Raw genomic sequence first — 13,597 nt, forward strand, 5'->3', positions numbered from 1 at the left:
GAGAGAGAGAGAGAGAGAGAGAGAGAGAGAGAGAGAGAGAGAGAGAATGAATGCTGTTACTTCTTCCCAGTGTGTGATACTGAAGGCAGAGTCTGTGATGACTGATGAGTTCACCCTTAAAGCCTGAGTGTTGGCTCTAGAGATCCTTGGGGAAGCACTTGCCTAGCATGTGTGAGGGCCTAGGTCTCATCTTTAGCAACCAAACTGTAACAACAGCACCAAAAGGGAGCTTGTGTGTTTCATGTAGACTGGAGACACAACAGCTCTACTATACTACCTTAGTACAGGAGACAGAAATATGAGCACACACACGTGTACATATGGCTGACATAGCTGGGGAAATGGAAATAGCATGGAAAGATAAGTAAGTTACAACAAAACACTGCAATAATAAATTATATCACATACGTAAAGACTTTAAAGATATAAAACCATGTACTTAAAGTACAGTAGTATATATACTTTAACTTGTTTTCTAAATAAACATGAGAGAGAGATGCTTAAGAGACCGTGTGAGCACTATTTTTCATTAATTAAATCTCTTACTGATAACTTAGGATAAGTTCTCAAATTAGATACTAATTGAGTTTCCTCTGCTATAATTTCTCTTTCTGCCTGTCTTGTTCTTCTTTGACTTTCTCTTACACACATACACACACACGCACACACACACACACCTCAATAGTTCTATAGTTTAAATGCTTAACAAAAATATCTTTATAAATATCACAGCTAAGATTTAAATTTTTCCATCTTTAAAGAAGCAAAGAACCATTAATTTTTTTTAAACTCCTGAGGTGGGAGAAAAGACTCAGCAGTAAGAGCACTGGCTACTCTTGCAGAGGATCCAGATTCAGGTCCCAGCACACACATGGTGGCTCAAAACCACCTGTAATTCTCTTCCTAGAGGAAGTGATACTATCTCTGATAGCCTCTGAGGGTATCAGTAATACACATGATACACAGACATACACACAGATGAAACACCCATTCACAGAAAATAGATAGCAATCTTAAAAGTTAAAAGAAAACCTCTTAATAGAGGCCAAGACTTTTCTTAGGGATTATTACAAAATACAAATGTAATTGGTACAATAGAAAGAAGTATGCATGATCTGTGACAAAAGTGAAATTCATTTAGAGTAATTAAGTAACTTTTATAATATACCCACTTTCTTTAGTCATCTTAATAATAAACATAAAAATTAACTTGATTTTTACCGTATGTTGTTCTTTCAAGCTCTTCTAATATACTAGAATTTGATTCAGTCGCTTCATTACTTCCCTGGACACACAAAGAAAGAAAGAAAGAAAACATGTTGGGTAGAATACTTAAAGAACTAAAATATTTTTTCTGCTTTCATATTTATTTTACAGAGGACAAGAAGGAGTTGGTGAGAATATTAATCCAAGGAGCATGATTTCAACCGGAGTTACTGCTCCAGAAAGAGGCAGCGGTGTCACAGAGGCTGGAGCCGGCAAAGCGATGCAGAGCATGACGCAAGCCATGCAGCGTCAAGCATCGAGGAGAGCAAGGGACGCACCGGGATCGGAGTACATGATAGCCTGTGCTCTAAAAGTATGTACATCTTTACAAAACTCCAAGAAAATTTGTAACACACAATGACATTGAACCTTTTTATGAAGTATCTTTAATAATAAGAGCACAAATCCACTACCTCTCTAATGATTAGTCTAAGTTTCTCCTAAAAGATTAACTCTATATTAGTAAATAATTTAACCTGTAACAGTATACTACTGCCCAATTATTAGAAAGAAATTGTGAAACATAAAAATATCAACATAGTATGACTAGCATTCCAGGGTTGTGATCTTAGTAAATGTTTTATCTGAGATAGAAATCCTTTATTTCTTGATCAAAATGTACATATTAGATTACATATCTAAATTTCAAATGAAGTATTACTATCAAAATGCATTTAAAAATCATTGCAGCTCAACAAGACAAAAAGTACAATTTAAAAATTGTTCAAAGATTTGAATAAATACTTATCCAAAGAATATATATGAATAGTGAATGTATGAAAAAATGTTCACACCATCTATCATTAGAGAAGTGAAAACCAAAAATGCAATGAGTCAGCACTTTGAATTCTCAAGGTTGTCGGGACCATTGGGACCAGCAAGCACAATATGGGAACCAAGAAGAGATCAAGATTCAAAACCACCACACACTTTCTTATTGCAATGTAAGATGACAAGGCCGATTGTACAGATAGTTTGACAATTTTTCAAAACTTTGAACTGGAAATTACCATGTGACCCAGCATCTATTCCTGGACATTCATGCAGGAAAATTAAAAACATTTGTTCACACAAAAAAGAATACAAGAAAGCCAAGCACGTTGGTCCACATCTGTCATCTCAGCACTGGGGAGGCTGAGGCAGAAGGATTTTGAGGTTGTTAGCAAGTTTAAGAGTAGTCTACACAGTGAGACCCCATCTCAAGAAGAACAATGGAAGTCTGCTCATGAATGTTCACTGTAGTGCCCTTCACCATAGTTCGTTAGTATAAATAACCTTGATGGTCATCAGCAGATGACACAGACAAATGTAGTGTATCCATACAACAGAGATGTATCTAGAAACAAATGAAGGGCTGCTATATGTATAACTGGAAAACATTATGGTAAGAGAAAAAAGTAAGCTACAAAGGACCAGGTACGTATGTAGTTCACTTTTAGAAAATGTCTGGGATAGGCAAACTTATACAGGAGAATAACAGACTGGCTGCTGCAGAGGGCTGGAGGGTGGTGAGAGAACTGAGGAGGTTTTCACGCATGGTGTGCAGCTACCTCTGTTTAAATAATGAAATTTTCTAAAACTGATTGTGGTGATGGATATGCAATTTGGTGGACAGGCTAAATGCCACAGAAATGCAGACTGAAAACTGGCCAGTTAATTGAACCTTATAAATCATGAATAAACACTTATGGAATGATACATTGTTAATTAGAAAAGGTTATATAGTGGTAATAAGCAATTATCTGATCAAACATTCTTTTTTTTTCCAGAGCTGAGGACCCAGGGCCTTGCGTTTGCTAGGCAAGCAGTTTACCACTGAGCTAAATCTCCAACCCCCTGATCAAATATTCTTAATTATCAATTCATATTTCTACTAAACATGCTACATATGAAAGAATACATTTTGTCAATTACCTTAGAATCTCTTTTTACCATTTTTGGATTAATAAGGTTTCTTAAATAATCAGCTTTTTCTATCCATGTATTCATATTTCTATATTCCTCTTTCATCTTTTCCAACCTAAACAAAGAAATCAGCCAGAGATGAAACAAAGCCAGTGACAGAAGAGTGTTATAAAAGTCACAAAACCCACACAGTATGATCCATTTACACAAAGTTCCAAAAGCGACACACCAACAAATTATCTAAGGATACCGTCAAAATAAAGGATTACAACAAAAATAAGGGTCATGGTTATGGGAAGTGACCAGGGACAGAGGTATACTACATAGAGGTACACACATGTATTTCCAACATTAGTAATGATGATGTATTTATCAGGTAGTAACTTTACCATCATTAGTTATGCTTTATAAACACATTTCAGAAATTATTAAATTATGTATTATTCTTGGTGTTTTAAAATGCTTATTTTGGTTAGTCTGGGCTGCAATAATGGAATATTATATATTGGGTGGATTAAACAGCAGACACTTATTTCTCACAATTCACAAGCCTGGGTTGTCTGAGGTGCCAGCCTACTCAGATTCTGGCAAGTGTCTTCCAGGCTTCAGGTGGCCCTCATCTTATAACCACATAGTGGAAGGATGGACACCATGGCACCTCCTTGTTTTTTAACCTTTATACGGTTAAAAGCTCTCCCTTTAAATATTGTTACATCAGAGATTAAAACTTTAACATATTAATTGAGAAGGCTGGTGCTATAGCTCAATGGCAGAGCATTTGCCTAGCATGCTTGAGAGCCTGTGCTCAACCCCAGCAACACAAATAACAGCAAGAATGGGGGCAGGATGAAAACACTTGGGGTAGCGCTAGATATTCATACTTTTTGTCACTGCATGTATAGATACTATTTTTATCAACAAAAGATGCTTTTCCATTTAAAAGACTCTTGCTTCTTAACTGATATGAATTATAATGGCAAAATGCCATGCCTGTTTAGTTAAGCTCACTGAGAAGGTGTATAAGTGGGAACGCTGGGGGTAACAGTGGCTGCTAGGCAGCAACATTTCAAAATCTTTTCAAATCCCTGCAGAAAGTACTAGAATACAGGTAACAACTAAAAGTCCATGGATGGCCTTTATAACGAGCCTTATAGCAAAGTATTTAAAACTTCCTTTAAAACCAAACACCAGCATTGAGGATGTCCATATGTAAGAATAGAGGGAATGCTGTATTTGACCACAAAATTTCTTAGCTAATTTTCTCCTCAAAAATCTGAGTCTAGAACTCCTCATGTATTTATCCCCAAAATGGCCGTGAGGCTTGCCTGGGCCAATGGGACCGTTAGTGTGACATTAAGATAAGCATGAGGAGCACTTTGCACAGTGGTGTGTGCCCTCCCTCAATGCTGCCTTCAGAATGCCATTCTGTAATGAAGCCAGGTGCCTACCAGAAGGCACCTGGAAAACTCAGCTCACAGCTCACAGCTAGCACCAAGTGGCAGAGGGATGAGCAAATGTCTTGTGGTTCATCTGTTTCTACTATCATCTGACTGTACAACTGATCCCAGCCAATAAGTAAAACTAAACAAGTTAGCCTATAGAAACGTGAGATATACCTACATTTAGTGTGGTTTTTAATATGGCAATAGACAACCAGTAGCACTGCATTTGAAGCATAATCAGAACCCAACCTTGAAAACCAGGTAACCAAAGGAGAGAGATGATCATTCATTCCTCTCCTCCTACAAGGAATGTAACACTGAGCAACCAAGAAGAAGATTTATAAAATCATTCTACTTAATTAAAAAAAATGGCAGAATTAGAATAATGATTTGATGTTGTATTCCCAGAAATATAGTACCGATGCTAACAAACCCAAAACACTAAAAAACTGCCAAGGCAAACATCATGTGCCCCATAATAAGAGAACCAGTGTCAGTCTCACCAAAGAAACCATGCCTAATTGAACCAAGTCTTGCATTGTGTGTCCAGTTTGGGTACATGCATATGACACAGCATATTAACTCTGAGTGTGCTAATCCATCTGCCCGTCCTCTAAAGTTGTAAACAACAAAATGCAAGGTCCTGCCCCCAAATATTATCATGTAAGGGGTGATGTGATGGCTATGGCTTCAATATATGATGTGAATGTGGGAAGTTAGCTTCAGTCGCTGTTGCTACTCAAATCCTAGATCTGATAACTGCAAGCTGGTATTCCTGTAAGTCTGTGTCTAGTGCATTTTTTCACTTTTTGCTCGTGTGTGTGTGTGTGTGTGTATGTGTGTGTATGTGAGAGAGAGAGAGAGAGAGAGAGAGAGAGAGAGAGAGAGAGAGAGAGAGAGAGAGAGAGAGAGAGAGAGAGAGAGAGAGAATTACATCCTCTTGCATATAGTTGTTTTACTTGGTGCAAGACACTGAATTTAGATTTTTGTAGAATTAATTTGAGGCTCTTGTGTGTATTTTCCTCTAGAAAAGGCATGCATTTACTTCTGGCAGCCTCTTTCTTCTAATGCCAGAATGAGGACCAGTGGTAGACAACAGGCAGTGGGGGCACGGCATTTAAAGACAGAGTTAGTCTGTCATAGTTCGTTGTTGGCCCAGGTGGAAGTCTGGGTGTCTGTGAAGACTATCATCCTTGGGATGCACTGAATTCTGGCTTGTCTTTCTTCAGGACGGCATATATGTCTTAGCTCTGTTATACTTTTTACCATCTTGGTTACCACCAGGGCCCTTGAACATATGGAATGGAACAACGGGCTCAACAGCCCTGGGTCTCTGTACTTCATGGAATCTAGGATCAGCAAATAGTCACTGCTTTTATAACATTGCTTTCAAACAAAATTCAAAACATACTTCATTCAGACTTTGTTACTATTGTACAATGAAATGGTCTGAAATAATTTAGGAGAACTTACGGAGAAGTGAGTATGTGTACATGTGAATGTGTGTACATGTGAGTGTATGCACATGTGTGTGTACATGTGAGTGTGAGCATATGTGTGTACATGTGAGTGTGTGCACATGTGTGTGTGTACATGTGAGTGTGAGCACATGTGTGTGTACGTGTGAGTGTGTGCACATGTGTGTGTACGTGTGAGTGTGTGCACATGTGTGTACATGTGAGTGTGAGCACATGAGTGTGTACACATGTGTGTGTACATGTGAGTGTGTGCACATGTGTGTGTACATGTGAGTGTGTGCACATGAGAGTGTGTGCCCATGAGAGTGTGTGTACATGTTAGTTTTCCACCATCCTAAGTTCATGAACATGAGCTGATGACCAAAAAACACACCTCTGTCCTCTAATCTGACATCTGTCTGTTTATCAAAGACTCATTGAATATCTACCATATGTCAGGTACTCTCTAAGTACCAAATGCACAAAGTTTTCTCAAAAAACTTAAGAATCTAATAGTTGAAGACTAAAAGGTATAAAGAAATATATATTAAACTATAAGTCATGAAATGCCTTCAGCCAGTGTCATGATGCTGGACATCATAGCCTCCAGAATTAGGATAACTAAATGTCTATGGATTAAGCCCCATTGCCTCTGTTGTTTTACAGAAGAATGAGCCACTGAACACCAAGATTATCGTGATCAAGGTATTAGAAGCCACAGCTGAGTATTTGTATTGAGAATGGAAGGAACTATACAAATAAGTGGAAATTCCATAACCGAGGAAGAAAATAACTAAAATTCAAGTTTGAATTAGTTCAACGTCAGATCAAAAAGAGCCAGTGCAGTGGAGTGTAAGTCAGAAATACCCAGACTGACAACGAAAATATGACAAGGAAAGATAGTACAAGAGACCATAGAACAGATGGGTGGAAGAGCAGCTGTCTTATGAATGGGTCCTCACCTCTTTTCTTGCCATAATAAAGTACCCAATTTACTGAGAAGTATAAATACATGAAGCAGTGTCACAATGAACATTCTAAGCCACCAGAAAGCCCGCAATTCAACAGACAAAATTTGGAACGCTAAAGATCACATGTAAATAAATGAAATGCATGTTCTTTACCTTTCCCGGGGCTTCTCACGGAGTTTTTCAAGTTGCACCATAGTTGCCTGGCTGGTTTCAGGAACCCCAATGTTAACGTTAAATTCTGGGGATAAGAATGCTGGGTATTCTACTCGTTGTGGAGTAATAACATTTCTGGAAAAAGGTAATAGAGTTAAATGCTGACGTGACGTAAAAGTATGTCCCAGTAATCAGTGGTAACAGTTGTCTGGATCAGTCTTCCTCTCACGCCAGCTCACCCACCACCATGGGCCATCAAGACAGGTTAAGGAAGAAGAATCAGAATCCTGACTGAGCGCTTTCTTGGTTACTCGTCCTGTCAAGATTGTGGGCAGTAGGGAAAGAAGAGGAGGATGGCCCAAAGCAAGGAGAAAAGAATTTGAGCCCAGGCCTTTTAGTAACTAAACATTTATAGCCAAATCTGCCTTCAGAGTCCTCCATTCTTTCAAACAACTAACTCTATGGACTAATCTTGTGCCACATTGTATTAATATGTCTGTCTATATAGATTGTTTTATTCCACCTTCACAGAAAATTCACAGGAGAATAATTATGGAATCCCTTTCTGAAGGGAACCAGAGAAGGAGTAGATGAGGGACTGGGAGAGGAGGAGAGAGGGAAACTATGTTCAGAAAGAATAACTATTTTAAAAGAGGTGGTGACTTACTGAATCCACTTGACATACAAGAAAGCTAGCAGTAAATAGATCCCTTACATATATAACAGCTAGCAAGTGTCTTTTCGGCTAGTCTTCACTGTATACATAGTTCTAAAATAGGATGCATAACTTCCCCATTCCCTGAATATGTTCTTCCCCGTATTCCCTGGCTCAGGAAGTAGAAGCACCACATAGGCATCCAGTAGCCATAAATGTCAACCACCACTGTGGCCTCCCTTTTCTCTGTCACTGTCCATCTCTCATCTATCACTCCATAATCTCAAGAGCTGTGATTAAACATCCTAAATATTTCACAAATTAATGTGGTCACCTGTCCCACTGGATTAGGGATCTCTAGTGAAATACATTCAGTGTGGTGCAAATATAGATAAATAGGTTGTCATATTATGTTGACACCATGAACTTGTAGAAGCTTGAGTTCTGCAGGGTGAGTCTGCTGGCAGGTGACCCAGGCCTGCCAATGCTATAACTGAGGTGACTGCACAAGTCCTATTCCAAGTAGACAGGCTCAAGAGCAAGGGGATTGCTCTAAGCTGGTATCTCAGATTGAAGGTGCTTACACAGGAATAGTTTCCTTACTGGGGAGAGGTCGGTCTTCTTGCTGTACTCAGCAGATTAGATGAGGCTGCCCACATTAGTATCTGCCTTATTTATAACACCTATTTAAATATTAATCTCATCAAAAACTTCTCCCTGAATGATGAGCAAAAATCTTGTCATTTTGTGGCCAGTAACACATGTGACACATATGACACATGAATTACTAATAATCTGTCTACTGTCAGCCTAGCATGTATAGTCATGCCTTCAATCATCCTGAACCTCCAAATGAAGATGATCACATGATCGCAGTTCCATCTGACCTGATATAACTGTCCTCTGCCAACAGACCAGGAGAGGAGGTAAAGTTTGAGCGATGTTTAGTCCTCTCCTCAGCACCTCAGAACTTTATAATTGTGATGTCGTGTGATATAGGGATGAGAGGTGGAAGCAAAGCTATTTACATCTATGTGTAGATACATACAAACACACTTATAACCAACTCGGGAGGAAATACTCATAGCGAGCATACCCTTGCTTCTGTATCTCACCATATGTCACTGCCTATACCTCTTTATTCTTCCATTGCCTGTCCTGCCCTTCCTCTACTTTAGCAAGCTCTGTAGCTGGTGCCTTACCTGGTGGTGTGATTAAAACTTCCATCCTTCCTGGCCATTAATAGTCCTGTGCAGAGTAAGGTGTACTTTTCTATTAAATTTTATTCAGGACCAGGGAGATGGCTCAGCAGGTAAAGGTACTTGCTCCCAAAATTGAACCTGAGTTCCATCCTGGCATCAAGTGGAGGAAGGACAGGACCAGTTTCCACAAGCTGTCATCTGGCTTCCACATGATGCCACTGTGTGCTCCTACCCCAAATAATTTTTCTTTAATTTTGTAAGTTTCCTCTGTATTTGTCTTTTCTGTGCACGTGTATCTGTGCACCACATGCATGCAGTGCTCATGGGAGTCAAAAGACAGAGTCAGAGCCTCTGGAACGAGACTTACAGACAGTTGTGATCCACTATGTGGGAGCTGGTGACTGAGCACTGGTCCACTTAAAGAACAGTCAGCGCTGTTAACCACTGAGCTATTTTTCTAGGCCCACAAATAATTTTTAATGCAAAATAACATAATTCACATGGTATGGTGATATTAAGAGCTATCCTAAAGAGTCTCGGATATCTCAGCACACCCGTCCTTTTGCCCACTGTGATTTAGTCCTTCGTGCTTTCCTCTGCGGTCGGGATCCACCATTTACCCAGTGCAGTGACTCCTCCTTTACCTATTGATTCTGAGCCATAAGGACCCCGGAAGCTGCGCAGCAGTCTTAACTTCTAGTTCCGTGCAGTCTCTCAACGGAAGCATTTACGTTTTTGGAAATAGCTCTAGGCCAGCAGAAGATAAGGTTACAAGACCAGGAAAGAACGTTTTGCTCAGGAATTGTCAGTTTTCATTCCCATGTCTTAATTCATGGACTACTGAATGCTGGCTACAGGAAACAATGCATCAGGTATTGGTAACAGATATTGATGACTCAGAGTACATAAAACCACCTGGAGAACCAGGTGCCAAGCCTGCAGGTGTTGATGGTGAGTGACTGACGAATGGGAAAGGCCACTGAACTGTTCAGCTGAGCCAGTTGCTTCAGGATGGCAGGGGACATGGAATACTATATTTTAAACTACAGTTCATTTGTTAATAAAGTATTTTTTGTGCTGGGAGGTAAGAAGTGTGTGTGGGATGTGTGTACATAAATGTACAGGTGCATGTACCCACATACATGCATGAGAAAATCGAAAGCCTGCAGGTGTCTTATTCTATACCTCTCTATAACAGGGTCCCTCACTGAGCCTGAAGTTCTCCATTTCAGCTGGCCTGGCCAGCAAGCTCCTGGGATCTGCCTATCTCTGTCCCTCAAAGATGGGGATACAGACAGCTCCAGCCATGACTGGCTTTGTGCATGGATGCCGGAGATCTAGATGCACCTTGCAGAGCACCTCCCCAGCCCCACTCTTAGCTGGAGTGAGTGGTGTTGCATAGGCTCCTACAGAGCAGAAACAGGAAACAACTAAATACTTGGATCTTAGAAACCCTCCTTTTTACTCAGTAAGAAGGATCTTGCTGGTGAATTTCCTCATTAAGCCACATCTTCATTCACAAAGAAGGTACCTCCCTCCTCTCCAGACCTCAGCTCTTCTGCCCAGGGTGACATCTAGAAACTCAGTATCTCTCCCATCTTTTTGTCTATTTGCTTGGTTTTCACAGGGTCTCATATAACTCCCAAACTCCCCATTTTCCTGCCTCTGTCTCCCAAGTGTTGAGATTACAGACATGAGCTCTGGCTTTTTCTCTCAAGTATTAAACAAAGGAATTCAGTGTTCCCTTTATCTTAGGGTCTAGCCAATCTTGGCCGTGTTCTCAGGGTTTCTTAAGATAACTAATATGCTCCATCAGACCTTTAAATGCCACTTGATCTTAATAGAGTAATGAGACTTACGTGACAGGGTCTGTTCTCTCTGGAGGAGGTGCAATACTCATAAACATAGATGGTTCAATGACTTTCTGAAGAGGTTTTAACTGAACAAAGATGTAGGTACAGTCAGTTATAATTCACAGTAATAGAATTAACACCACTATCCCCAGCTCCCAAAGGCCTATACAGTTCTTAAATGATGAACATCAGGGGAAGAGGAGTGAAGACGACAACTTAATTTGTTGGGTACTAAATATCTGCCAGGCATTATATACCTTTAACTTTCTCAAATGCTTTTGATAAAACTATGAACTAAGTATGCATATTTTATAGATTACACTGAAGATCAGTGATTCACTCAAAGTTACAAAATGGTGTGCATGAGTGAACGACGTGGAACGTGAGTGTAGCTTTCCTGGTTCTTGAGTGGAGATCTTTTCACACCCTCACAATAGGTGAGTAGGAGGCATACCAATGCAAGCCTCATGGCTGCACTGTGCTTTTATTGGACAGCCAGTTCCTTTTCATACAATCTCTTTGTTCTGTGTTTTCAGTAAGGTCTACCTACATAAAACAATATTTGCCTCGTTTTATCTGAAAATAAGCTATGTTCTCTGTGTGTGCACATGAATGTGCTCATTTGTATCTGAAGACATATGTGCATGTGTGTTCACATGTGTATGTGCTGCATGTGTAGTCCAGAGGACAAGTTCAGGTATCATTACTCAGGCTTTCTCACTGGCATAGAGCTCATCAAGGAGGCTACACTGGCTGGCCAGCAAGCACCAGGGAGCTTCGTGTTTCTACCTCCTCAGTGCTAGGATTACAAATCTGAAAATAACCTCTCCCTCTAAGAATAGTTACTCTTATATGTTACGCTTATATTTGAACACAAACCTACGTCTAAAAATACTCATAAGCTATCACTGCTATATGTAACTTGCAGAAATAATGACAGTGAAAATTCTCAGTAGAAACAGCCTTTACCCACAGAGCCATGTGCCAGTCCTAAACATTTTTTAATGTTTTTTGTTTTTTTGTTTTTGTTTTGTTTTTGTTTTGTTTTGGTTTTCCGAGACAGGGTTTCTCTGTGTAGCCCAAGCTGTCCTGGAACTCACTCTGTAGACCAGGCTGGCCTCGAACTCAGAAATCCACCTGCCTCTGCCTCCCAAGTGCTGGGATTAAAGGCGTGCGCCACCACTGCCCGGCAAATTTTTTACTTTTAAATGTTGCCAAACTGGAAAAAAATAGAGGCTCAAAATAGAATGTGTTGATTGATGAGCTAAAACAGAATACATTTACTTTACAAAGAAGGGAACTAACCTGATGTGAAAATCCATAACCGAAGTTTCCATAGGAGAACATAAATTCCACTTCCACCCTGCAGACAGGCTAAACACAAGGAAATCATTTTACTGTTTGTTTACAATGATGTCGGAGGAGTGACGGGAGCTAATAATGTCATAAATCTGTATGTTTAGAAAAGCCCAGGAAAAAAAAAACTAAAAAATAAACCAAAGCTTTGTTTATACAAAGAACCCCAAAAGAAGATTTTATTCACTTCCCAGAAAGTTAAAAAGCCTCTCATCTTAACATTAAGCAATGCTAATGGTCAAATGTACAAAATTTAAATTAGAATCATTAGTAGGATTATGCTCAGATATTTACATATATAGTATGTATTTTATATATGCATATATATCAAATTATTCACTCACGTCTTTCATCTCTACCCCAGATCAAATTTTGAGACAAGCAATCTCACCTCTCAATCCCAGGCTGACCTCGTGTGAAGGGAAAGAGAGCGCCATATTCAAGGTGGCAGGAGTGTCTCGGATTGCTCAATTAATCAAATTGCTCACTTAAGCACATTCGGAATTCAGAGACTCTCCAGCAAGGCTGGAGAAAGCACCGAAAGCAGTGGAGATGTTACACTGTCTCATCCAGTGATTTTTAATCCTCTCTCTCACAATTTACTAAGCAGGTCAAAGTGTTACAAATATGTATATATGTATATACATAACAATAAGAAAAGGAGGCCATGAATTTGAAAGACAACAAGGGGGAAGTATAGAAGGGGGAATAATACTATATTGTAATTTAAAAATTATTATAAAGAACAAAGATACAGAAAGTTAAATTGAGTCTGGAAAATGATACCAAATTTTTCATAAAATAAGTTAAGAATTTATGAGCAAACACACACTTTTACTAATTCAGACAGCTGAGGTTAGGGTAGTGAAGAATTTAAAAGTTTAGGCTATAAGCTATCAGAGTAAGCTCTCTATGGTGTTAAAACATCACACATGCATAAATCTTAGGAAGGTTTGTAAAGTTCTTACGGAGTTCCTACGCATCATTTGCATTATTTCGGTAAAGCAGCCTTTCTAGAAAGAAAAATCTTAAATGTAGAATTACTCATGTATGTATCTGTAATTTATCTAAAGCATGCTATAATACAAAATCAGGCAGTAATTTTCAATATATACATGAATTCAATAGCTAAAATACAAGTACAATATAATTTTAAGTAAATTAAAATCAATGTTCAGTAGAAAAAAATGTTCTATTGCAAGTGACAGAAATGACTGTAGATGTTAGCACTTACAGAGGGAGAAATGTTTCTGCTGACTTGACTTCCCTTTCTGGAAATCACCCCCCATTCTAGTTTTGAGAGGTAGGTGGAAGACTCCTCACATCGCAAGGGCATG

The 13,597-nt window shown here is 39.2% G+C and overlaps 1 protein-coding gene across 1 annotated transcript in view; it reads right to left on the bottom strand.

Annotated features, from left to right (window-relative positions):
- The window catches only part of C2cd6 (C2 calcium dependent domain containing 6), an 87,853-nt gene that overhangs the window by 52,168 nt on the left and 22,088 nt on the right, over positions 1 to 13,597 (bottom strand). Inside the window, exons 6-11 of the mRNA XM_028765731.1 lie at positions 13,229 to 13,273; positions 12,210 to 12,278; positions 10,911 to 10,990; positions 7,195 to 7,329; positions 3,181 to 3,286; positions 1,222 to 1,285 (exon numbers count right to left, since the gene is read on the bottom strand). Of these exons, the coding sequence (XP_028621564.1) occupies positions 1,222 to 1,285; positions 3,181 to 3,286; positions 7,195 to 7,329; positions 10,911 to 10,990; positions 12,210 to 12,278; positions 13,229 to 13,273 (499 nt within the window). The remainder of the gene's footprint in view (positions 1 to 1,221; positions 1,286 to 3,180; positions 3,287 to 7,194; positions 7,330 to 10,910; positions 10,991 to 12,209; positions 12,279 to 13,228; positions 13,274 to 13,597) is intronic.

Source organism: Grammomys surdaster, unplaced genomic scaffold (genome assembly GCF_004785775.1).
Source record: "Grammomys surdaster isolate TR1022 unplaced genomic scaffold, NIH_TR_1.0 165, whole genome shotgun sequence".
NCBI lineage: Eukaryota > Metazoa > Chordata > Mammalia > Rodentia > Muridae > Grammomys > Grammomys surdaster.